Here is a 27,097-nt window from a genome sequence, read left to right as displayed (position 1 = left end):
AAAATTTGTCTTTCAGTTTGATTACATGGGCTCTGAAGTGGCATTTGCAGCTGAGAAAGTTGTCCATATCTTTGGTCTTATCAACATTGTAAGTATTTATGTTTCATTTAAATATTAAACATTCCTGTTAATGCAATAACATTGTTTGTATAAATAACATTTTCAATTTTATTAAAAAGTATATTTCTACCAACTAGTTTCACCCACCAATGGATTCCATTTCCAAAAATGAGTAAATTGAATCTATTAGCATTAGGTATAGAGATGTAATATAATACTTATGACTACCTAAACCTGTATGTGGTGTATCTTCTATTTTTAGATGTTTTCCCAGCTTAAAGTGACTGTGAAGCTAACTTCTTTGGAGCTCTGGTCAGATCAAAATAAGATTTCAACTAAGGGGGATGCAGATGAAGTACTACAAAGACTTGTTTCATGGAAAGAACAATTTTTGTTTCAAAGATCTCATGATATGACATATTTATTAATGTGAGTGCATTTTTTGCATTGATATAGGGCTTATCAAATTATATGATATGTTAACTATCAAAATTATATATAAAATGTGTTATGTATAATGACAAGAAACCTCAAAAATTGTACATATACTGTTAGCAAAATGCAAAATATAAAAATCTAATAACAATGTAAGACACTAAAACATGGTAGGCCATTATTCTCAGAGTAGACTGTTCATCCATGGAAATGTAATAAACTTGAAAATTTGGAAAGCCTTGGTAGAGACATGGGGCCTCAAGGGTTTTAAAGATTTTCTCAGAGGTAAGTAATTGAAACCATCATTTTAACATTAAATAAAATATAAATTAGTTAATAGAATTCAGTAATTGCATATAAAGTGGTTACAATGCAAAACATTTAAATAGTAATATGGTTACCTTCTTTTTTTTTAAGATTTTATTTATTTATTTGAGAGAGAGAATGAGATAGAGGGAGAGCATGAGAGGGGAGAGGGTCAGAGGGAGAAGCAGACTCCCTGCTGAGCAGGGAGCCCGATGCGGGACTCGATCCCGGGACTCCAGGATCATGACCTGAGCTGAAGGCAGTTGCTTAACCAACTGAGCCACCCAGGCGCCCCTCCTTCTGATATATACTGACCCAAGGTGTAGCTATATAACTGCAAGCATTGTATCTTTCAAAAGTCTTCTTTTTGCTTGACTAATTTGATTACATGGAAAAATTAAAACGTAATTCTGAAGGTCTTAAGCAATATGGAATACATTTATACATCTATTGGTGTTTCCTGTGGCATTTAAGGTCAGATTTAGGGACTTAGGAGCAATATTAATAGGACTGAAATGGTGAGGACACTTTCTGTGCCCTATCTCTTTTTGTTAGCATACTGCACGTTCTCTTTTCTCTCCCTGTCCTCCAATCCGATATTTTTTACACACCTTAAAGGACCACTGTGTGCAAATCATGGCAGTAGGTTATCGTGACTTGTACACTTTAGAATTATATCCATCTAGTGGTGGCAACTGTGATGATTAATGTTTTGGAAGGATTAGGCACTGTTGGGTTTTGGGCTGTGTATCATATAATGTTAAAGTAGACTTTAGAACTTAAATGTGATATTCAAGTTTCAAAAAACAGCTTTCTTTACTGAGGAATCCAATTCTTAAAAGGTCATTAAGTTATTAATAATTTAAAATACATTTATTTACAAGAAAAATTTTGTTATTTAGTTATAGGGATCATCCTAATTACGTGGGAGCAACATATCATGGAATGGCATGCAATCCAAAATTCGCTACAGGAATTGCTCTGGTATGCATTTTACTCCCAACTATTCAGTAATTATATCATATTTTGAAAGTTAATATCCACTTCAAGGAGCCAAATACATATAGTATATTTACCATGCTGTTTTGACACATTTTTATAAAATATTTTTATTTGGATTTTGAAACTCAAATATTACAATTTTTAAAAGTTTTTTTTGTGGTAAAATACACAGAACATGAAATTTATGATCTTATAGTAATGTTATGTGTGTTCCATTGCTGTGTAACAGATCTCCAGAACTCTTCGTCTTGCATATCTGTAGCTTTGTACCTTTTAACCAACATGGCCCCATTTTCCAAACCCTCTAGCCCCTGGTATCCACCATTCTACTGTCTGCTTCTGTGAGTTGACATTTTTATTCCACATATAATGGTGATCATATAATATTTGTCTTCAAATGTCTGGCTTATTTCTCTTAATATAGTACCATCTAGGTTCATCCATGTCATTGCAAATAGCAGAATTTCATTATTTTTATGGCTGAATAACATTCCATTCTATGTGTGTATATATAGGTGACATTTTATTTTTCCATTCTTCTGTCAATGAACACTTAAGCTGTTTTCAACACCTTGCTATCATAAATAATGCGCAATGAATGTGGGAGTGCAGATATATCTTTATGATACTGATTTGAGTTATTTTGGATAAAAATGCAAAAGTGGGTTTGATGGATCATATGGTAATCCTATCTTTAATATTTTGAACCATCATACTGATTTTGAGAGTGGTTGTGCAATTTTATAATCCCACCAGCAGTTCACATTATGGTCATCAAATCCTCACCAACACTTGTTATTTTCTGTGGTTGCCTTTTTTTTTTTAATGGTAGCCATTCTATTGGGTATGTGGTGATATCTCAATGTGGTTTTGATTTGCTTTTCTATGATTATTAGTAATATTGAGAATTTTTCCATACGCTTTTTAGTCTTTTGTATATCCTCTCTGGAGAAATGTCTATTCAAGTCTTTAGCCCATTTTTGAATTGGTTTATATGAATTTGATTTTTTTATTCTTGGATTTTAGGAGTTCTTTATATTTTGGATGTTAATCCGTTACCAGATATATGATTTGCAAACATTCCCCCTCATTTTGTAGGTTGCCTTTATACTCTGTTGATCATGTCCTTTGAAACACAAAAGTTTTATGTTTGGTGTAGTCCCGTTTGTCCATTTTTGCTTTTGTTGCCTGTACTTTTGGCATCATATCTAAGAAATCATTGTCAAACCTAATGTGATGAAGATTTCCCCCTATGTTTTCTTTTAGGAGTTTTATAGTTTGAGGTCTTACATTTGGATTTTTAAGACATTTTGAGTTAATTTTTGTATATGGTGAAATATAGAGGTCCAAATTCATTCTTCTGTATGTACATATCCAATGTTCCCATCACCATTTATTGAAAAAGCTATTTTTTCTCCATTGAATATACTTGTTGAAGAAACTGTCCTTTCTGCATTATGTCATCTTGGCACACTTTTATAGATCATTTAACCATATATGCAAGGGTTTATTTCTAGGCTCTCTAATCTATTTCAGTGATATACATATCTATCTTTATGCCAGTACCATAATGTTCTGATTACTTTGCTTTATAATAATATGTTTTGAAATAAGGAAATGTGCATCCTTCAACTCTATTCTTCTTTTTTTTTTTTGAAATTGACATGGTTATTTAGAGTCCCTTGAGACTCCATATTAATTTGGGGATTATTTTTTTCTATTTCTATTAACAGCTTAACTTCAATCGCATACAAAAGCACTACTTCTTTATAATTCTACTTCACACTTTATGTTACTACATAGATTATAGGATTTGTTTGGTTTGGTTTGGTTTGGTATTTGTCCTTCCAATTCTATACAATATTTAAAAGTCAATTTATTCACCAAAATTACAATACTGCATGTTACAATATTTGTCCATGTATTTACCTGTATTAGAGAACTTTATAATTTCCTTTTATTTTAGGTTGCTGTCTAGCATCCTTTCTTTTTGACATGACAGCCTCCATTTAACATTTCTTATAGATCAGGTCTAGTGGTAATTAACTTTTGTTCATTGCCTCAAATTTTATTTTTCTGAAAAAATGTTCATATCTTCATTATATTTTGAAATACAGTTTTGCCTGATAATGATAATTTTGGTTGACAGTTTCTTTCAGCACTTGAAAAGTATTCATCCCAATCCCTTCTGACCTATAAGGTTTCTCCTGAGAAATCTATTGATAATCTTATGGGCGCTCCCTTATATGTGACAAGTCAATTCTGTCTAGATGCTTTCAAGATTCTCTCCTTGTCTTTGGCTATTGGGAAACTTGGTGAGTCACTTTGGATTTCCTGGTTGGAATTTGTTGAGCTTCTTTTGTATGTTCACTCAGATTTCTGAAGTTTATACTCATTATTTCTCCAAATAAACTTTCTGTCCCTTTCTTTCTCTCTTCTCTTTCTCAGACTCATTATAGGAATAATACATATATTGGTCTGCTTGTTGATGTCAGTAGGTTTTTTAAATATTCTTCATTCTTTTTTTCTTTTTGTTTTTCTCACTGGATGATTTCAAATGATCAGTTTTCATGTCTTATTCTTTCTTTTGCCTGATCAAATCTGATTTTAAATGAATTTTTCAGTTCATTTATTGTTCTTTTCAGCTCTAGAATTTTTTTATAATAGTTAAAATCCCCTTGTTGATATCTATACCCATAATTTATTTAGATATGTATGGCTAGTTCATCATTTTAAAATCATTTAATGTAACCAATTCCATCAGTAGGCTAAACTAGAAAAATTGATCATATCAATAGATGCAGAAAAAGAATTTGACAAATCCAACACCATTTGTGATGAAATTTAGGAAAGGAGGTCTAGAAAGGAATTTCCTTAACATAAGAAAGAACATCTAGAAAAAAAACCTACAGCTAACACCTCAGTGGTGAGAAACTAACTGCTTTCCCAGTGAGATCAGGAACAAGGCAAGACTGTAACTTGCCAGTCCTTTTCAGCTTTGTACTGGAAGGGCAAAACAATGGTAACACAAAATGCTGTGAGGATGTAGAGCAACAGAAACTCTTATTCATGAAGATGGGAATGCTAAATGGTACAGCCACTGCAGAAGACAGTTTGGCAATTTCTTACTCTTACCATATGATCCAGCATTTATCCTCTTGTCAGTCACCCAAATGAGTTGAAAATATATCCACACAAAATCGTGTACATTTATAGCAGCTTCATTTGTAATTACCAAAAATTAGAAGGAAACAAGATGTCTTTTAATAAGTGAAATGATAAACACAATGGAATAAATACATATAAAGGAATATTTTATTCAGTGATTTAAGAAGTGGGCCAGTAAGCCATTAGAAGATATAGAGGAATCTAATATCATGTTCTTTTTTTTTATCTTTTTCTTTTATTTTCTTTTTACAATTTTGACCTTTTTTCCCCCCGGTTTCAGGTCCCTTCTTATTCTTTAGTGTATATTTTTCTAGGATAATTGTTACCCTGTTAGCATTTTGTTCTCTCATTCATCTATTCTCCTCTGGACAAAATGACAAGATGGAAAAAATCACCACAAAAAAAGAACAAGAGGCAGTACCGACTCCAGGGACCTAATCAATACAGACATTAGTAAGATGTCAGAACTAGAGTTCAGAATGATGAATATAAATACACAAGCTGGGCTTGAAAAAAGCATGGAAGATATTAGAGAAACCCTTTCTGGAGAAATAAAATAACTAAAATCTAACCAAGTCAAAATCAAAAAGGCTATTAATGAGGTGCAATAAAAAATGGGGGCTCTAACTGCTAGGATAAATGAAGCAAAGGGAGATTTAGTGATATATAAGACCAAATGATGGAAAATAAAGAGGCTGAGAAAAAGAGAGATCAACAACTATTGGATCATGAAGGCAGAAATCGAGAGATAAGTGATACCATAAGACTAAACAATATTAGGATAATTGGAATCCCAGAAGAAGAAGGAAGAGAGAGAGGGGCAGAAGGTATATTGGAGCAAATTATGGCAGAGAACTTCCTTAATTTAGGAAGGAAACAGGCATCGAAATCCAGGAGACACAGAGAACCGCCGCCCTCAAAATCAACAAAAATAGGTCAACACCCCAACATCTAATAGTAAAACTTATGAGTCTCAGAGACAAAGAGAAAATCCTGAAAGCAGCTTGGGATAAGAGATCTGTAACCTACAATGGTAGAAACATTAGATTGGCAACAGACTTATCCACAAAGACCTGGCAGGCCAGAAAGGACTGGCATGATATATTCAGACCACTAAAAGAGAAAAATATGCAGCCAAGAATACTATATCCAACTAGGCTGTCAGGAAAAAAAAAAGGGGGGGGGGAGAGATAAAAAACTTCCAGGACAAACAAAAACTAAAGGAATTTGCAAACACGAAACCAGCCCTACAAGAAATATTGAAAGGGGTCCTCTAAGCAAAGAGAGAGCCTAAAAGTAACATAGACCAGAAAGGAACACAGACAATATACAGTAACAGTCACCTTACAGGCAATACAATGGCACTAAATTCATATCTTTCAATAGTTACCCTGAATGTAAATGGGCTAAATGCCCCAATCAAAACACACAGGGTATCAGATTGGATAAAAAAACAAGACCCATCAATATGCTGTCTGCAAGAGATTCATTTTAGACCCAAAGACACCCCCAGCTTGAAAGTGAGAGGGTGGAAAACAATTTACCATGCCAATGGACACCAAAAGAAAGCTGGGATGTCAATCCTTATATCAGACAAATTAGATTTTAAAACAAAGACTGTAATAAGAGATGAAGAAGGACACTACATCATACTTAAAGGGTCTATCTAACAAGAAGATCTAACAATTGTAAATATCTATGCCCCTAACATGGGAGCAGCCAATTATATAAGCCAATTAATAACAAAAGCAAAGAAACACATCGACAACAATACAATAATAGTAGGGGACTTTAACACCCACCTCACTGAAATGGACAGATCATCTAAGCAAAAGATCAACAATGAAATAAAGACTTTAAATGACACACTGGACCAAAAGGACTTCACGGTTATATTCAGAACATCCATTCCAAAGCAACAGAATACACATTCTTCTCTAGTGCCCATGGAACATTCTCCAGAATAGATCACATCCTGGGTCACAAATCAGGTCTCAAATGGTACCAAAAGTTTGGGATCATTCCCTACATATGTTCAGACCGCAATGCTTTGAAACTGGATCTCAATCACAAGACGAAAGTCAGAACTCAAATACATGGAGGCTAAAGAGCATCCTACTAAACAATGAAAGGGACAACCAGGAAATTAAAGAAGAATTAAAAAAATTCATGGAAACAAATGAAAATGAAAACACAACTGTACAAAATCTTTGGGATGCAGCAAAGGCTGTCCTAAAAGGAAAGTATATAGCAATACAAGCCTGTCTCAAGAAACAAGAAAGGTCTCAAATACACAACCTAACCCTACACCTAAAGGAGCTGGAGAAAGAACAGCAAATAAAGCCTAAACCCAGCAGGAGAAGAGAAATAATAAAGATCAGAGCAGAAATCAATGAAATAGAAACCAAAAGAACAGTAGAACAGATCAACAAAACTAGGAGCTGATTCTTTGAAAGAATAAGATTGATAAACCCCTGGCCAGACTTATCAAAAAGAAAAGAGAACAGATGCAAATAATTAAAATCATGAATGAAAGAGGAGAGATCACAACCAACACCAAAGAAATACAAACAATTATAAGAACATATTATGAGCCACTATGTGCCAGCAAATTAGATAACTTGGAAGAAATGGATGCATTCCTAGAGATGTATAAACTACCAAAATTGAACCAGGAAGAAATAGAAAACCTGACCAGACATATAACCACTAAGGAAATTGAAGCAGTCATCAAAAATCTCCCAACAAACAAGAGCCCAGGGCAGATGGCTTCCCAAGGGAATTCTACCAAACATTTAAAGAATGAATGCCTATTCTTCTGAAACTGTTCCAAAATATAGAAATGGAAGGAGGAAAACTTCCAAACTCATTTTATGAGGCCACCATTACCTTGATCCCCATACCAGACAAAGACCCCATCAAAAAGGAGAATTACAGACCAATATCCTTGATGAACATGGATGCAAAAATTCTCACCAAAATACTAGCCAATAGGACCCAACAGTACATTAAAAGGATCATTCCGAATGACCAAATAGGATTTATCTGTGGGCTGCAAGTTTGGTTCAACATCTGCAAATCAATCAATGTGATACAATACATGAATAAAAGAAAGAACAAGAACTATATGATCCTCTCAGTAGATGCAGAAAAAGCATTTGACAAAGTACAGTATCCTTTCTTGTAAGGGATGGTCCTTATCACCAGGCAGGGATGTCCACTATCACCACTGCTATTCAACATAGTATTAGAAGCCCTAACCAAAGCAATCAGACAACAAAAAGAAATAAAAGGCATCCAAATCGGCAAATAAGAAGTCAAACTTTCACTGTTTGTAGATAATATGATATTTTATGTGGAAAACCAAAAAGACACCACCTCAAAACTGCTAGAACTCATACAGGAACACAGTAAAGTGGCAGGATAGAAAATCAATGACCAGAATCAGTGGCATTCCTATTCACCAACAACAAGACAAAAGAAAGAGAAATTAAGGAGTGAATCCCATTTAAAATTGCACCCAAAACCATAAGATACCTAGGAATAAATATAACCAAAGAGGCAAAGAATCTGTACTCAGAAAATTATAAAATACTCATGAAAGAAATTGAAGAACACACAAAGAAATGGAAAAACATTCTATGCTCATGGATTGGAAGAACAAATATTGTGAAGATGTCAATGCTACCTAGAGCAATCTACACATTCAATGCAATCCCTATCAAAATACCATCCACTTTTTTCAAAGAAATGGAACAAATAATCCTAAAATTTGTATTGAACCAGAAAAGACCCCAAATAGCCAGAGGAATCTTGAAAAAGAAAGCAAAGCTTGTGGCTTCGCAATTCTGGACTTCAAGCTCTATTACAAAGCTGTCATCATCAAGACAGTATGGTACTGGCACAAAAACAGACATGTAGATCAATGGAACAGGAGAGCCCAGAAATGGACCTTCAACTCTATGGTCAAATAATCTTCGACAAAGCAGGAAAGAATGTCCAATGGAAAAAAGACAGTCTCTTCAACAAATGGTGTTGGGAAAATTGGACAGCCACATGCAGAAGAATGAAACTGGATCACTTTCTTACACCACACACAAAAATAGACTCAAAATGGTTGAAAGACTTCAATGTGAGACAGGACTCCATCAAAATCCTAAAGGGGAACACAGGCAGCAACCTCTTCGACCTTAGCTGCAGCAACTTCTTCCTAGAAACATGACCAAAGGCAAGGGAAGCAAGGGCAAAAATGAACTATTGGGACTTCATCAAGATAAGAAGTTTTTGCACAGCAAAAGAAACAGTCACAAAACCAAAAGACAACTGACAGAATGGGAGAAGATATTTTGCAAATGTCATATCAGATAAAAGGCTAGTATCCAAAACCTATAAAGAACTTATGAAACTCAACACCCAAAGAACAAATGATCCAATCAAGAAATGGGCAGAAGACATGAGTAGACATTTTTCCAAAGAAGACATCCAAATGGCCCACAGACACTTGAAAAAGTGCTCAACATTGCTCTGCATCAGGGAAATACAAATCAAAATCTCAATGAGATACCACCTCACCCCAGTCAGAATGGCTAAAATTAACAAGTCAGGAAATGATAGATGTTGGTAGGGATATAGAGAAAGGGGAACCCTCCTAGACTTTTGGTGGGAATGCAAGCTGGTGCAACCACTCTGGAAAACAGTATAGAGGTTCCTCAAAAAGTTGAAAATAGAGCTACCATATAACCCAGCAATTGCACTACTGGGTATTTACCCCAAAGATACAAATGTAGTGATCCAAATGGGTATGTGCAGTCCAATGTTTATAGCAGCAATGTCCACAATAGCGAAAGTATGGAAAGAGTCAAGATGCCCATCAACAGATGAATGGATAAAGGAGGGGTGGTGTATATATATATACACAATGGAATATCATGCAGCCATCAAAAAGTAAGAAATCTTGCCATTTGCAATGACATCGATGGAACTGGAGGGTGTTATGCTGAGCGAAAGAAGTCAATCAGAGAAAGACATGTATCATATGATCTCACTGATATGAAGAATTCTTAATCTCAGGAAACAAACTGAGGGTTGCTGGAGTGGTGGGGGCTGGGAGGCGTGGGGTGCCTGGGTGATAGACATTGGGGAGGGTATGTGCTATGGTGAGTGATGTGAATTATGTAAAATTGTTGAATGACAGACCTGTACCTCTGAAAGAAATAATATAGTATCTTTTAAAAAAAAGAAGATAGTAGGAACGGAAAAATGAAGGGGGGGAATCAGAGGGGGAGACGAACCCTGAGAGACTGTCGACTGTGAGAAACAAACTGAGGGTTTTAGAGGGGAGGGGGTTGGGGAGATAGGTTAGCCTGGTGATGGGTATTAAAGAGGGCAGGTATTGAATGGAGCACTGGGTGTTATATGCAAACATGAATCATGGAACACTACATCAAAAACTAATGATGTAATGTATGGTGATTAACATAACATAATAAAATAAAAAAAAAAGAAAATTAGAAATAATACAGCCCAGAAATAAAAAAATAAAAAAGAAGTGCTACTTGCCAGATGTTCTAGTATTCTGCCTTTTGAAGAAAGTTAATTTGATTTTCCCTCCTAAAACTATTTCTGTAGTCAAAACTAATTGCCAAGTCAACCTTTACGAATCTGTGTATTTTTTTCTGAATGTTCATTTGAAAAGTAATATAGTTACTGAAGCAATGCTTATTCTTATCAATTTAAAAAGACTTTAGGGGCACCTGGTTGGCTCGGTCAATTAAGGGTCCAACTCTGGATTTTGTCTCAGGTCATGATCTCAGGGTCATGAGATTGAGCCCCATGTTGGTTCTCTCTCAAATAAATAAATAAATAAATAAATAATAAAAATAAATTAAAAACAAATTTAAAAAATAAAAAATGGGATTTAAATCAGTAATGTCTTAAAATCATGAGACTACATTAATCTTTTTTTATTTTTCAATGCCATTTGGACTAAAAATGCTATGACTCAAAGATAATAACAACATTTACCTTTTTTTCCATATTTTTAAGCAAATAATGAGCTTTGGTGTATTGGTTCTTTTTTTTTAATTTGTATTTGCATTTACTTGAAAAGGTAAAATACGTGAAGAAACAACTTAGATAACAATTCTGATTTTTTTTTCTTTTTAGTATCCACAGATAACCTTAGAGGCATTTTCAGTTGTTATGACACAGTTGCTTGGAGTTAGTCTGGGATTAACATATAATGATGATATCTTCACTTGTTACTGCCCAGGAACTACATGCATAATGAACACCAAAGCAATGTAAGGTTTTATTTTTGTCAAATCTATATCTTCTCTTGGGAAATGTTGTAGTATTTTTAAATGTATAATCTCTTTCAGGATAACCTGATTAAGAATATTTTTTATTAAATAAACATGCACTTATTTAATGTTTATTAAAGGAAGAGAGTATTTGATAGTGTAGAAAATGTGCTTAATCATTCTATATTCTATGTGATAGTGTAGAGAGAAGGTGGATGTTGATGATGACTTTCTGGGTAAAATTTATTCATTCACCCCCAGATTTTTAATGAGTATCTACTGTGTCCCGGTTATTGTGTTAGTTTGATTTACAAATGATTAACAAGATAGATAAGTCCTAAATATATTAGTCCATCAGGGACAGAAAATTAAAAAGTGGACACAAGAACAAACAAAATCTAAACAGTTTATGATAGCCAAGAAAAAAATGAATAGGGAAAATATGGGGAGAAAAAACTTTCTGATAAAGTGGTCTAGGAATAATTATGGAAATAATTATGTCGGGATCTGAAAGAGAAGGAACAAATCTGGTTATTAAAGAGCTCAATGAAAACTTTTCAGTGAAACTTTTCTGTTATACTTGGATAACAACAAGCTTGAAAACTTGACAGACTGAAATAAGGAGGTTGCAGGGAGGATAAAAATGAAAAAAAAAAAACTGGGACTATAAGGAAGAATGTTTTAGACATAAGAAAAAGAAGTAACATAGAGTGAAGACTAAAGAATTAGTCAGGGGAAGAAGTCCAGGATGTGATAAAGGAATGTAAGAAAGAGTCTGATCATGCATTCATGATGTGGGAACTGGGATTTTATAATAAATAAAATGAACTATATTCTTAATTGGTTCATTCAGTATGGATAATAAAAATTATCTTGTAAAATAAATGTAAAATATATCAGAGAGAACTATAATATAGTGATTTTGGGAAATGACAAATTTCACAACGATCAATAACAGTTTCTTAAGACTGAGAGAAAAGGAGATGTCAAGAATTATTTGTAGGTAGGGGTTCTGGATCAAGAAAGCAACATAGGAAGAATCTGAACTCATGTCCTCCCACAGACACAACAAATCCACAGCTATGTATGGAACATTTTCCTCTAAAAAAATATAAAAATTAGCTAAGGACTCCTACATATTGGGCAAATGAGAAAAAGCCCATATCAGAGTGGGTAGGGGAGGCTAAGACACAATGTTACATCTTTCTGTAATTCCCACCCCTCTCATGCCAACCCACAATTGGGAAGGAACTGAAATCAGGAGTTTCTTCTTGAGGAATAAAGGGTTTGAGCCCTCATTGGACACCCCAACTTTCAAGATAGCAGGTGCTCATTTGGCTCTCTCCATCTGTTGTACTCTAGAATGTCAATCTCTTCCACAGAGGAGCTTTTAGAGTTGTCTGGCATAGCACTTTTTGTGGCTGTTACCCAAAAGGCAATCCTTGATCACCTGGCTCTGGTGGCCAGAAACGTTTGTATTCCTGGGTCTCACGGAACTGTAACAAATGGAGAGACAGTTATTGGCCAGCTACTGCTTACCTGGTACTGCACAGACAACAGACTGAAACACAAACCCAGACTTTCTATGAAATGGCCTATTTGCTCATCCTGGAGCTTCTGCATGAGGGTCAGGCTTGTGGTTTGGGACACCTCTAGAGTCCTACGAAGGTGAACTCTGGAAATGGAGTCTATGCCATTTTGTGCCCTCGCTCTGCCTCACAACATCTCTGGGATCTCAGGGAAAGGAACTTTTACAATCATCTGGTGCCCCAATTTTTGAAAATGCTGCACAGTGGACACCTCTGTATCTCCTGGCTCTGTTGGCCATCAGGATGTATGTTTGTGGTACCCTAGCACTGTGTGTATTTTCATACTTTAAAATCTGTTACTTGAGGGTCTGTCTTCCAATCACCCTGAACCTAGGTGCTGATTGAGATCCTCCCCTTTGGGACAATAAAAGGTCTTGGTACATCCTTCACCACTGGAGCCAAAAACTAAAATATGCTGCTTGGACAATCACAAGAGTTTGAGAAAACCAAGAGTTAGACAAGGTTGAATGGCAAGGTTCATCTCCTATGTGAGGCCACCCTTCAAAACTGGAAGAGGTCGCTGTTTTATCTAACACATAGCATTGGACAGAATAAAACAAAATGAAGAGACAGAGTGTTCCAAGCAAAAGAAGGTGGCAAAACATCAGAAAAGGATCTTAATTATACAAAGGTAAGTAATCTATCTAAAAAATTTGAAGTAATAGTCATAAAGATGCTCACCAAGCTCAGGAAAAGAATGAATGAACAAGGTGAGAACATCAACAAAGAGTTATAAAATATAAGAAAATACCAAGTAGAAGCCATAGAACTGAAGAATAAAATAACAGAACTGAAAATTCAATAGAGGGATTCAACAGCAGACTAGATGAACAACAAGAAAAGATCAGTGAACTCAAGAACAGGGTAGTGGAACTCAAGCAGAGCAGCAAAAAGAAAAAGAAAATAATAAAAATGAAGATAAATAAGGGGCTTACTGGACAAATTAAGCAGACCAATATTCACATAATAGGGATCCCAGAAGGAGAGGAAAGAGTCAAAGGGACAGAAAACTAGTTAACATTTGTCACCATAAAGAATAACGTATGTCCTTTTTATTCTTGTGATAAGAACTTTTAAGATCTAATCTCTTAGCAGCTTTCAAATGTGCAATACAGTGCCCCTCCACCCTGCCACTCCTGGTATGTACCCTTGGCCAGTACAAGAGCCCCATCCAAGCAACCCTCCATCCTGCCATATCAAGTGGGTGCCATCAGCCAGCACTAGAGCCCCTCTCAAGGGCCCCAAACCGGGGATCCAGCCACAGACTGGCCTGCAAGAGTCATGGCCTGGATTTTCAGGTGGGCCGAGGGCCAGCCCTAATCACTGGTGTGCCTTGCAGCTGTCCCTCATAGGTGCACTGAGAGACAGCCCCACTCACCAGAAAGTCTGTAGCAGTCATAGCCTAGCCAGAACAGAAGAATGCACACAGCCCATACAGGGGGCAGTCTTGGGGCACCCGGCTTTGGTCTCCAGGTTGGTTTGCACTACTGGGCCCTACAGGACCACCTTCTTCTTGAAATCACTCCCTCAAGAAATAACTACCTAGTACATAGAAACACACAGAAAGAAGCAAAATGAGGCACCAGAGGTTGTAAATGAAAGAACAAGATGAAACCTGAGAAAAAGAATGAAATGGAGATAAAGTTCAAATTAATGGTCATAAAGATGGTCACCAAACTGTAAGAAGAATGATCACAGTGAGAACTTCAACAAAGACATAGACAATATAAAAAAAGAACCAATCAAGCTGAAAAATGCAATAATGAAATAAAAAAAATACACCAGAGGTAATCAACAGCAGATTAAATGAAGCAGAAGACTGGATAAGCAATATGGAAGACTGGATAGTGAAAAGTGCCCAGAGAAGCAAAAAGAAAAAAAAAAGAATTTAAAAAATTGAGGTTATTTTAAGGAACTTCTAGGGTAACACCAAGCATACTAGCATTCATATTATAGGTGCCCCAGAAGGAGAAGAGAAAGGATCAGGAAACATATCTGAAGAAATAATGTCTGAAAACGTACCTAACCTGGTGAAGGAGATCCAAGTTCAGGAAGCACAGAGTCTCAAATAAGATGGACCCAAAGAGAGCAAAGACACATTATATCACAGTGTCAACATTTAAAAATCAACAGAGAATCTTAAAAACAGCAAGAGAAAAACAACTAGTTATGTAGAAGGGAACCCCCATAGGATTATCAGCTGGTTTTTCAGCAAAAGCTTTACAGGCCAGAAGGGAGTAGCATGATATATTAAAATTAATGAAAGAAATACTTACAGTAAAAGATACAGTACCCATCAAGATTATCACTCAGAATTTAAGGAGAGATGAGGAGTTTCTCAGACGAGCAAAGCTAGAGGAGTTCATCAACACCAGACAGGTCACACAAGAAATGTTAAGGGAGTTCTTTCAATTGAATAGAAGAGGCCATAACTAGAAGTAAGAAAATTATGAATGAAATGAATCTCACTGGTACAGGTAAACATATAGTAAAGGCAGCAGGTCAACCACCTATGTAACTAGTACAAAGGTTGAAAGACAAAAGTAGATAATCATCTACCTATAATAATTAGTTAAAGTATACACAAAATAAGATGTCAAATATGATATCAAAAACCAAACATAGGGGGAGTATAAATGTAGCACTTTTGGAACACATTTGAACTTAAGCAACCATCAACTTAAAACAGACTGCCATATACATAGGATATTACATATGAAGCTCATGGTAAACACAAAACAAATATCAATAATAGTTAGACAAAAAATAAAGAGAAAGGAACTTAAACATAACACTAAGGGAGGTCACCAAATACCAACAGAAGACAGCAAGAGAAGAAGAAGGAAACAGAACTACAAAAACAATAAGAAAACAATCAATAGAATGGCAGTAAGTCCATATCTACCAATAATTTAAATATATAAATAGACTGAATTCTCCAATCAAAAGACATAGGGTGTTTAAATGGACAAATAAAAACAAGACTATATATGATACCTACAATAAACTCATGTCAGATCTAAAGACACACAGAATGAAAGTGAAGGCATGGACAAAGATATCCCATGCAGATGGAAATAAAAAGAAAGTTGGGGTAACAATACTTCTATCAGACAAAATAGACTTTAAAACAAAGCCTGTTATAAGAGACAAGAAAAGGTCATTACATGATGATAAAGGAATAAATCCAACAAGATGATGTAACACTTGTAAGTATCTATGCACTTAATATAGGGGCACCTAAATACATGAAGTATATATTAGCAGACACAAAGGGAGAAATTGATAGTAATAAAATAATAGTAGGAGACTTTAACACCCTACTTATATCAATGGATAGATCATCCAGGCAGAAAATCAATAAAGAAACATTGGCCTTAAATGACACATTAACCAGATGAATTTAATAGATATACAGAGCTTTCCATCCAAAATTGGCAGAGTGCACATTCTTTTCAAGTACACATGAAATATTCTCCAAGATATTCTCCAGGATAGATCATGTTAGGTCACAGAATATTCTACAGGATAGATCATGTTAGATCACAAAACAAGTGTGAATAAATTTAAGAAGATTTAAATTATATCAAGTATCTTTTCCAACCACAACAGTTTGAAACTAGAAATAAATTGCAAGTCAATCAATTCAAATGTAGTAGAAGAAAGTAAATAATAAAGATGAGTGGAAATAAATGAAATATATACTTAAAAATTAGAAAAGATAAGGGAAACTATAAAAGTAGGTTATTTGAAATGATAAAATTGATAAGCCTTTAGCCAGACTTTCAAGGATAGAAGAAAGATATTGGTGAAAGAAATTGAAGGCAACACACAAAAAAATGGAAAGATATACCATGCTCATGGGTTGAGAGAGTTAATATTGTTAAAATGTCCATACTACTGCATCTACAGTTTCAATGCAATTCCTATCAAAATACCCATGACATTTTTCACAAAGCTAGAACAAATAATCCTAAATGTGTAAGGAACCACAAAAGACCCTAAACAGTCAAAGTGATCTTGAGAACAAATAAAACTGGAAGTATCACACTCTCTGATTTCAAACTCTACTAGAAAACCATAGTGATCAAAACAGTGCAATATTGGTAATTAGGACGTGTGGTGCATTTTCTTGGGGGTTACTTTTTGAGTTTTGATTTACATAAAATAAATGCTCATATTTTACCTGTACATTTTCATGTCTTTTGACAACATACACATTTTCACAAATACCATTCCAATCAGGATAAGAATACTTCCCAACACCCCCAAAATTCCTGGTGCACCTTTCCAGTCAACCCTCCCCCCAAGGCAAATGCTTCACCAATTTCTATCACATTAGATTAGTTTCATCTGTTCCAGAAATTCATATACACAATAGGCAGTGTTCATGTCTGACTTCCTTGCTCAACAAAATGTTGTTGTATACATCAGAAGTTCATTCCTTTTTGTTGCTGGCTAGTATTCTATTGTGTGAAAAAAAAACACAATTTGTATATCTGTTCATTTGATGGACATTGGAGTTGTTTCCAGTGTAAATCCTTTATGAATAAACCTGTGATGAAAATCCTTGCCCCTCAAACCAAACCAAAGTAAAGCAAACCCAAACAAGAAGTATAATGTTAGCACAAAAACAAACACATAAATCAGTGGAACAGAATAGAGTTCAGAAATAAACTCACACTTAAATGGTCAATTAGTCTTCAACAAAGTAGGCAAAAAATACAATGAGAGAAGACAGTCTCTTCAATAAATGGTGTTGGGAAGACTGGACAACTACATGCAAAACAGTGAAACTGGACTTTCTTATATCATATACAAAAATAAAGTCAAAATGTATTTAAAGACTTAAATGTAAGAATGGAAATTATAAAATTCTCAAAGAAAAACAGGAGTAAGCTTTGGACATTGGTCTGAGCAATATTTTTAAAGATTTTATTTATTTATTTGAGAGAGAGAGTGAGAGAGAGAGAGCACATGAGAGGAGGGAGGGTCAGAGGGAGAAGCAGGTTCCCTGCTGAGCAGGGAGCCTGATGCGTGACTCGATCCTGGGACTCCAGGATCATGACCGGAGCCGAAGGCAGTCGCTTAACCAACTGAGCCACCCAGGCGCCCTGACCAATATTTTTTGGATCTGTCTAGTCAGTAAAGGACAACAAAAGCAAAAATAAACAGATGGGACTACATCAAACTAAAAAAGTTTTTGCACAGTGAAGGCAAACATCAATAAAATGAAAAGGCAACCTACTGAATGGGAGAAGGTATTTGCAAATGATATACCTAATAAGAGGTTAATATCCAGAATATATAGAGAACTTATACAACTCAACACTAAGAACACAAATAATTCCATTAAAAATTGACAGAGGACCTGAATAGACCATTTCTCCAAAGAAGATATATAGATGACCAACAAACTCATGAGATATGCTCAACTTCACTAATCATCAGAGAAATGAAAATCAAAACCACAATAAGATATCACCTCACACTTGTCAGAATGGCTGTTATCAAAAATAAGAAATAATGAATCCTGGTGAGGATTTGGAGAAAAGGAAACTCCATGCACTGTTGGTGAGAATGAAAAATGGGGTAGCTGCTATGGAAAATAGTATGAGGGTTTCTCAAAAATTAAAAATGGACCTACTATATGATTCTGCAATTCCACTTCTGGGTATTTATCTGAAGAAAATAAAAACATTAATTTGAAAAGATATATGCACCCCTATGTTCACTGCAGTATTATTTACAATAGCCAAAATAAAGAAACAACCTAAACATTCACTGATAGATATATGGGTAAGAAAATATTTTATATATATATCATGTATATATCATATATCAGCCAAAAAACCCACTATGAGATCTTGCCATTCGTGCAACATAGATGGACCTAGAGGATACTATGCTGAGTGAATAAGTCAGAGAAAGACAAATACCCATGATTTCACTTTTATGTGGAATCTAAGAAAACAAAACAAGCAAAGAAAATTAAAAAAACCAAACCCAAACAGAAATATACTGTAAATACAGAAAACAAACTGGTGTTTGCCAGAGAGGAGGGGATGGGAGAATGAAAAAAAATAGCAGAAAGAAATTAAAAAGTACAAACTTCCAGTTATCAAATAAATAAGACATGGGGGTACAATGTACAGCATAGGAAATATAGTTAATAACATGTAACAACTTTGTATGATGACAGATGGTAATTAAGTTATTATGGTGATTACCTTGTAATGAATACAAATGTTGAATCACCTATGTTGTACAGGTGAAACATATATTATTGTCAACTACACTTCAATAAAAAGAAATAATAAAAAGAAATACTATTCTCCACTAAAAGGAACTGGGGCACGTTGGAGAAATGATTGAGTCTAGGGCTAAGGCAGAAAAATCAAATGAGTGTGGAACATCTTGTGTCAGAATATAAGGAGGTGTGGGAGCCTGGGTGGCTCAGATGGTTAAGCGTCTGCCTTCGGCTCAGGTCATGATCCCAGGGTCCTGGGACTGAGTCCCGCACTGGACTCCACGCTCAGCGGGGAGCCTGCTTCTCCCTCAGCCTCTCTCTCTGTCTCTGTCTCTTGTGAATAAATAAAATCTTTAAAAAAAAAAAAGAATATAGGGAGGTTTTCAAAGAACTATGGAGATTTGTCAAAGGGACCCAAAACCAGTTTGAAGTGGCTCCCAATAGCCAAACCAGGGACAATTTGAATGTCATAAATAACAATGATAGTAATGGATTATAACCCAGTTAGTATAATTGGAAAACATGATTCAAAATTAAAATTGTGAGCCATTTGTCAGTATGCAATGAAAACAGACTAAGCAATGGTTCTGTAATAATGTTGCCAAGATGCATAACCTCAGTGTAGTTATGAGAGAACATTTTATAATCCTAAATCCCAAATTGAAGAAAAGGATTATTCTAGCAAATAATCAGCCTATAATCATAAAACTTTTCAAAGTCATGAAATTCAAGAACAAATGTAGATAATAGATAACTAAACAACAAACTTAGATATTGAGAATTAAATGGTTGATTCTGAACTGGATCCTATTGCTATAAAGTGCCAATATTGTGATAAAGGGGAAATTTGAATGGAATTTGAGGCTTAGATATTAGTAATGTATCACTATTTTCTGATTTTGAAGGGTCTGCTTAAGGAGAATTTAGTTCTATGTAAGAATTATACATTAAAATATTTTGAGTTATTAAGATTGTTTTTGGCAATTATTCTTAAGTGTTTCAGGAAACATTTATCCTTTGAACTATATTGTATCATTTCTCTAAGATTTATTTAGATTGCTACAAAATTAAACAAAAGCCCATGAAGTAGTACACTTAGAAATGTGCAAATATAAAATAAAAAAGAATCTCAGACTTACAGATTTTATATACTCAGTGTTGATATATTTTAATTGATAGATTTTGATACCAAAGAATAAATAACCCTGATTTTTCATTAGCATAATCAGTCTTTTATTCCTTCAGTTTACATAAATTCCCTAATATGTTTCATTTTCTCATAACTATTACTTCTTATTATAATAATTATGTTGACAATAATAATGAAAATAATAAGATATATTTAAAGAGAGCTTTCTGTGTGTGAACCACTGTTAAGAGTTTTAATATATTCTAACTCATATCATTTTAACTTCCTTTACGTGCTAGATGTCTATTATATAGAATTACAATACAAATAGACTTATTGCTTTCATTTATGACTTGCATCAGGAAAAAAGCACATGAAACTAATAAGACACTATATGTTAACTAACTGGTATTTAAATAAAAACTAAAGGGGGAAAAAAAGAGTTCTCCCCTCCTTCTTGGCTCTTTTGTAAGTGAAGTGTACAGAATTCATAGTATTCTTTTTTTGTTGTTGTTGGAGAACTGAATCAAACAGATTTTATTCAACTCTTTAGAATGAGGAAAACAAATGATATAAAATAAGTCATAAGAAATGCTCTCTTGTACTATTTCAAACTATTTTCAATGTTTTACAAAATGCTTACACAGCAAATACAAAAAGCTTTAACACAGTCTTATAACTTTTGCTGCAATAAACTCAACATTAACAAACATACAAATTTCTTCTATACCAATCTTAAAAGTAGAATTACTGAATTACTAATTTTTACAATGTTATTCATACTTATTTTTATTCATATGTATTTAATGAGATCATTGCCAATATATACATTATTTTCCTTAACTTTATTTTTACATTAAGCCTGGTATCTGTCATGCAGCCATCAAAAACCTTCCAGTAAGTTACACAGGTTTGTAGTCCAATTTAGACTCTAGCTTCTTAGAATCAACCACTTTTCTGACTGTTTTCATGAAATCTTCCTGTACTACAAAATCATAGTATTCTATTGAAGAGGGTTTCTTTGAAACTGATATTATTCCATTTATCTGAAGAATATAATTTATTTTTAGACGTTCCCATGGTGTAAAGTTTTTTAGCAGTTGCAGCATGGATGAATTTAAACGTATGATTTCACAGCCTGAATTTGAATGTCTTCACAATCAAATAGTTTCAAAAGTGGTTTACCAAGGAAGAAATTCACTTTGTGGCAATGGAATTTTGGAACCACCAGAACAATGTGATTGTGGTGGTACAGAGGTTAGTGACAAACATAATAGCTTATCTAAAGATTTTTCTTTGTGTTTCTTGTGTAGCCTTATAAATATAGATGTGTTATAAAACAGAAAGACTTTTTTTTTTCCCCAAATGCTGCACCATTTATCAAATATCTAAAGGAGATATTGGGCCATGTGATAATGGACTCATCCTGAATTTAAAGCATTTGAAGAGTTTAAGTAAAGGGTAAGTGTAGCATGGATTAAAGAGGTAGATTTTCTTCATTGTGTAACCATTAATAGCAATACCCACTTTTCTGTATTATAAAGATGGTTAATGTCGATATTATTACCATTACCTCAGTCATCTCCTGAACTCCTCCAAAGTGACTGCATTGGTTCACTAAGTTATTACATGTGTATTGTTTACCTCCTCAAATCCTAATTTCCATTTTTGCAACTGTGGGATTTTTATTTATTTGAATTCAACTTCACAGAATTTGATTAATAATAGTCCTTGATGTGTTGTTGTTATATTTAGCTTTTTGCTATTACTTTTTTTAATTTGTGTTTGGTAAGATGGCTAATCATTGAATTTTGTTATAACCTCTTTCATATAATTATTAATAGTGATAATTTTGAGTATTTCATATTTGCTTGAGAAAATGTAAACTGTTAGGAACAAAATTCTATATAACTTGATTTCATTATAATTTCTAGGTTAATGACTCAAATATTCTATATTCTTATTAGTTTTTTTTAAGATTTTTTTATACTTATTTTATTTTATTTTATTTTTTTAATTTCTTTAATTGTTATGTTAATCACCATATATTACATAATTTGTTTTGGTGTAGTGTTCCATTATATTCTTATTAGTTTTGTTTGCTTAAACTCTCAGTACTTAAGAAATAATATCGATACCTCCAACTATACAGTTGTATTTGCCTAATTCTCATTATAATTTACTCAGTTCATGCTTTGTATATTTTGAAGGTTTTTATATGGCGCAAACATATTTACAATTTTTATATCTTCCTAGAAATTTAACATTTACCTTTAAATACTGAATCTGTTTTTCTCTCATGTTGCTTTCTGTTTTAGTCTATCTGGTCTGGCATACATCTGTATCTGTGCACACACTGGCTTTCTTTAATTCGTATTTCCCTAATATTTTTCTATTTACATTTAGTTTTTCTGTACTTTTAAGTTCAATATTTTCATTGGGTTTTAATTTATTATTCACTCTGTCTTTGATTTATAAGATTATCCCCGCAAACATTATTATGACTTTTTGCTTGTTGTTTTAATTAACTAGAGTCCATAATTTATTTAGATTTCATTTGTTTTTATCTAATGGCATCTTTCTGTCCAGGATCATCTCCAAGGTACCTCATTACATTTACCTGTTATGACTTTTTTTGTTGAGAGGGTGGAGAGGGATCGAGAGGGAGGGAGAGAGAGAATATTTATTTATTTATTTATTTATTTATTTATTTATTTATCTATTTATATTATTTTAATTTTTAATTTTTTATTTATTCATTTGGGACAGAGAGCTAGAGCAGGAGCCGTGGGGAGAGGCAGAGGAAGAGGGAGAAGTAGAAGACTCCCTGCTGAGCAGGGAGCCCGCCGTGAGGCTCCATCCCAGGACCTGGAAATCATGACCTGAGCCAAAGGCAGTTGCTTAACCATCTGAGCCACCCAGGCTCCTGTATTTATTTTTTATTATTAACATATAATGTATTATATTTTTCAGAGGTACAGGTCTGTGATCCAACAGTCTGTGATTCAACACAATTCACCAGCACTCACCATAGCACATACCATCCCCAATGTCAATCACCCAGTCACCCCATCCCTCCCACCCCCCTCCATGGGGCTCCATGCCCATCTAGCAGAGCCCATCATAGGGCTGGATCTCACAACCCTGAGATCATGATCCCAGCCGAAACTGAGTTGGACACTTAACCAACTGAGCCACCCAGGCACCCCTGGCTGTTATGACTTCTTATGGTCCTCTAGACTACATATTATCTATAACTTTAGTTGTCTCAAAATTTTTATATTTCTTATGTTCACTTTGCCACATTTGTTTTTCTTTTCTTTTTTATTAACATATAATGTATTATTTGTTCCAGGGGTACAGATCTGTGATTCATCAGTCTGACACAATTCACAGCGCTCAATTGAATTTTTTCTTTTGATCTGTATGTTTTGTTTTTCTTTCTTCCACTATTTCTGTGAGTGATTCAGTAGATATGTACTTTCAATCTCCCTTTAGTGATTATCCTTGCATTTTACCATATATACTTAAGGTTTAACCATAGCTGGGCCACATTTCCCCAAAATAACAGGATTTACAACACAATTAACTTACATGACGTTTTTGTAAAATATTTAATTTCTGTCATCTTTATTCTTTACACTGGAAAGTACTCCAAAGATTTTATTCAGAAGGTAGTTGCTTTATTTTACCTACCATTCCTTTTGTTTATTAAGGGGTTATTTTTTGCATGTAAAATTTCCTTCTGAAATAATGTCCTTTTGAATTATATTCTATTCCTTAAAATATACCTAAATATATACTTAAAATATACTTTATATATTCTCTTTATATATGTTATCTTGATAGGACAGTTCACTGCCCACTTTTGTTTAAAAAAATATTTATATCATACTCATCATTTCATTTTGATATATAATACACATGAAATATGAATGAAGAGTGTAACAAATAGATACTTAACAAGCACCTGAATAATTTACACTGAGGTCAAAACAAACCTTACCTCTACCAAAGGAGCTCTTTGCATGTCTCTTCTCGATTACATGCCCCTTCCTTCCAATCATCATTTACAATTTAATGATGATCATTTCAGTGCTTTACTCTTCAAGATAGTTTACCTCTATTTTTTGCATCCTTATGCAATATGCTTTGGTTGACTGTTTTCTACCTTTATATTGCAATCATATGGTTTCTATCGTTTGGTAACTTGGACTTTCATTCAATATTATACTTGCAAAGCTCATCTATTTTTAATATAGCTATAATCCAAATGTTTTCATTGCTTTTAGTGTTAATTTTATGAATAGTATAGTTTATTTATTGATCTATGTCAGTGAAAATGTAAGTTTTATTATTAAGACTCTTGCAGTTAAGGCTTTCTTTTTGCAAATATTTCCTGCTGAACATGTGCCTGCATTGCTCTAGGCTCTTCCCCAATATGTGAAAGTGCTATGTCCTGAGGTATATGTGTATGTATTTCTTTGAATTGAAGATATCTTACCTACTTTGGGTTTTCTTATTCTTGAATGATCTGTGCCTGTCTTTCATACATTTTTTGGCTATTTCATCAGCATTCACTTCTGTAAATTATCAGCAATTTATCATTAGTGTGGTAGAAGGCTTAGAGGTATGCTGTTTCTCCAGTAAACCAAGTTTTCTTGGCATGAGACAGGTCTTGTAGGGAGGACCCCAATGATCTAGTAGTTCAGGTGAAGCAGTAGGTGGGCTGGTGATATATGTTTCTTATGGGGTGAACAGTCTCCTGTTTGTGGGGTTTACCAGTGTCAGAGGCCAGTCTGTTTATGAAGGAAATTTGGGGGTTTTCCCACCCAATTAAATAGGATTTTTTCATAAAGAACTTTTAATGGGAATATCAGAATCATACATTTATTTCACTTAACTACAGAGTAAAGTTCTTTGGTTCCAATGAGCCAGTGGATATCAAAGGAAATTCAGGGCCAGAAGATGAAATCAGCTGTGTATGGTCAGAGATGCCTGCAATTTCATGAGATTTAAATCAGATGTAAGGCCCAATGACAAGGCTTTTTTCCTCAATTATCCTGGACTGCTTTAATTGATCTTGTTGCTGAACTCCACCTACCCCCAATGAAACTTAGTTGCTTTTTTTTTTGGTGACTCATATAGTGACATATCAAGAATATTATTTGAATTGTAAAGTCTGTCTTTAATCATATGTTTAAATTAAATAGCATGCAGCATAAAGCAATAAAGTTTTTCAGTGCAGGCCATTATAAAAACGTTATGATTGTGACAGAATATCTACACACTCAATAGTATGTCACATTTTACAAGAATTAGTATAATCCAGAGAAGACACATAACTGTGGGAGTCCAGGACAGTAAAACTATGCTCTAAGCATTGCCTGATGTGATGAAATTAAAATGAATTTGTTCAACTTCCCACAATGGTATACAAAGTAGTAGCTATACTCTATGCCAAAAGCTATTAGTGGAAAAAATATTTTATTTTATTTATTTTTTGAAAAGATTATTTAGTTATTTGTCAGAAAGAGCGCGCACAAGCACGGGGAGCAGCAGACAGAGGGAGAAACAGGATCCCCGCTGAACAAGGAGCCCGATGTGGGACTCCATCCCAGGACCCTGGGTTCATGACCTAAGCCTAAGGCAGACGGTTAATTGACTGAGCCACCCAGGCATCCTGGAAAAAATATTTTAATTATTGTTAATTTGTTGTTCAGTCTGGGAACAATGGTTTCTAATTCTTGTTTATATTTCAGTGGTATAATGCAAGGCTCTAATTACTCATGACTTACCCCAGCCCCAGACAGTACTTTATTTTTTCCTTACATGTGACATTCTACAACTTCGAGATACTTTAGGAGTATAGGCAGTTCTTACTTTACCCAATCATTATAGAAGCTATGAATGTGTATCATGTTGAGAACCAAGAAAAAATTTATCAAGTGATAAAAACTAACACAAGAACAAAAATACACAAAAGGCATAAAAAACAATAGCCAGGTTAGTTCCAGTGTTTAATAAGCTCAAACATATATTTTCAGAAGGTGTTACCTGTTGTAAAATTTCAATCTACTTTTTAAAAAAATAGTTGATGATTTTTTAAAAAGTTGATAGATTTATGGCAAAATTGAGCAAATAATACAGTGAGCTCTACATAACCACCCCACCCACTACCCCAATTCCAGCACACAGTTTTTCTATTATAAGCATCTAATGTTAGTGTTGTACATTCGTTATAATGGATGAGCCAGTATTTACATTATGATTGACTAAATTCAATAGTTCACTTTTTGTGTTATACAATTTTGAGGATTTTCATAAAATTTATAATGACATGTATTCACTATTATAGCATCATGTAAAATAGTTTCACCACCCTAAAAATCCCCTGTGTTTCACTTATTCAACCCTCCTTCCCTTCTCCCACACTTTCATTTCTCTGATCCATTTTGGGTTGATTTTTACAGAAAAGATAAAGTTTGTGTCTAAATTTTTTTTTGACATATGCACATCCAATTATTCCAGCAACATTTACTCAAAAGTTCATTCCCTATTCAATTGCCTTTGTTCTGTTCTTTTTCTTTAGTTAAGGTGGGAGTGATACTTCCAAGCTCTTTACATGTCAGAGCTGAAACCAGAAGTCCCTGAATTGCTCCAGTCTCTTTTTCACTGGTTAGCACCTTCAGATTTTGAATGATCCATTTATTTTGGGAATTTCAGACCCTACTGATATATTTCCCTGTTTTCTTTGGAGCCTCAGGCTGCTAGCTTTGCCACCTTTCCTCTCCATGTTCTAACCTTGTCCCTAGGGAGACCCCTAGGTAGCCCATTGGAACCATCACTTCCACAA

At 34.3% G+C, this 27,097-nt stretch overlaps 1 protein-coding gene across 3 annotated transcripts in view; it reads left to right on the top strand.

Moving 5' to 3' along the window:
- LOC112834772 (A disintegrin and metallopeptidase domain 3-like) overlaps window positions 1-27,097 on the top strand; it is a 166,961-nt gene that overhangs the window by 76,150 nt on the left and 63,714 nt on the right. For all 3 annotated transcript variants that reach the window (XM_025886247.2, XM_073902517.1, XM_025886246.2), the window contains exons 8-12: window positions 17-88; window positions 323-489; window positions 1,704-1,785; window positions 11,137-11,273; window positions 21,312-21,498. In XM_025886247.2, the coding sequence (XP_025742032.2) occupies window positions 17-88; window positions 323-489; window positions 1,704-1,785; window positions 11,137-11,273; window positions 21,312-21,498 (645 nt within the window). The remainder of the gene's footprint in view (window positions 1-16; window positions 89-322; window positions 490-1,703; window positions 1,786-11,136; window positions 11,274-21,311; window positions 21,499-27,097) is intronic.

The sequence above is a fragment of the Callorhinus ursinus genome, unplaced genomic scaffold (genome assembly GCF_003265705.2).
Source record: "Callorhinus ursinus isolate GAN/ISIS: 27379988/994484 unplaced genomic scaffold, GSC_fseal_2.0 scaffold17, whole genome shotgun sequence".
Lineage (NCBI taxonomy): Eukaryota > Metazoa > Chordata > Mammalia > Carnivora > Otariidae > Callorhinus > Callorhinus ursinus.
The sequence above is the reverse complement of the archived record's forward strand: the minus strand, read 5'-3'. Positions and strand labels throughout refer to the sequence as shown.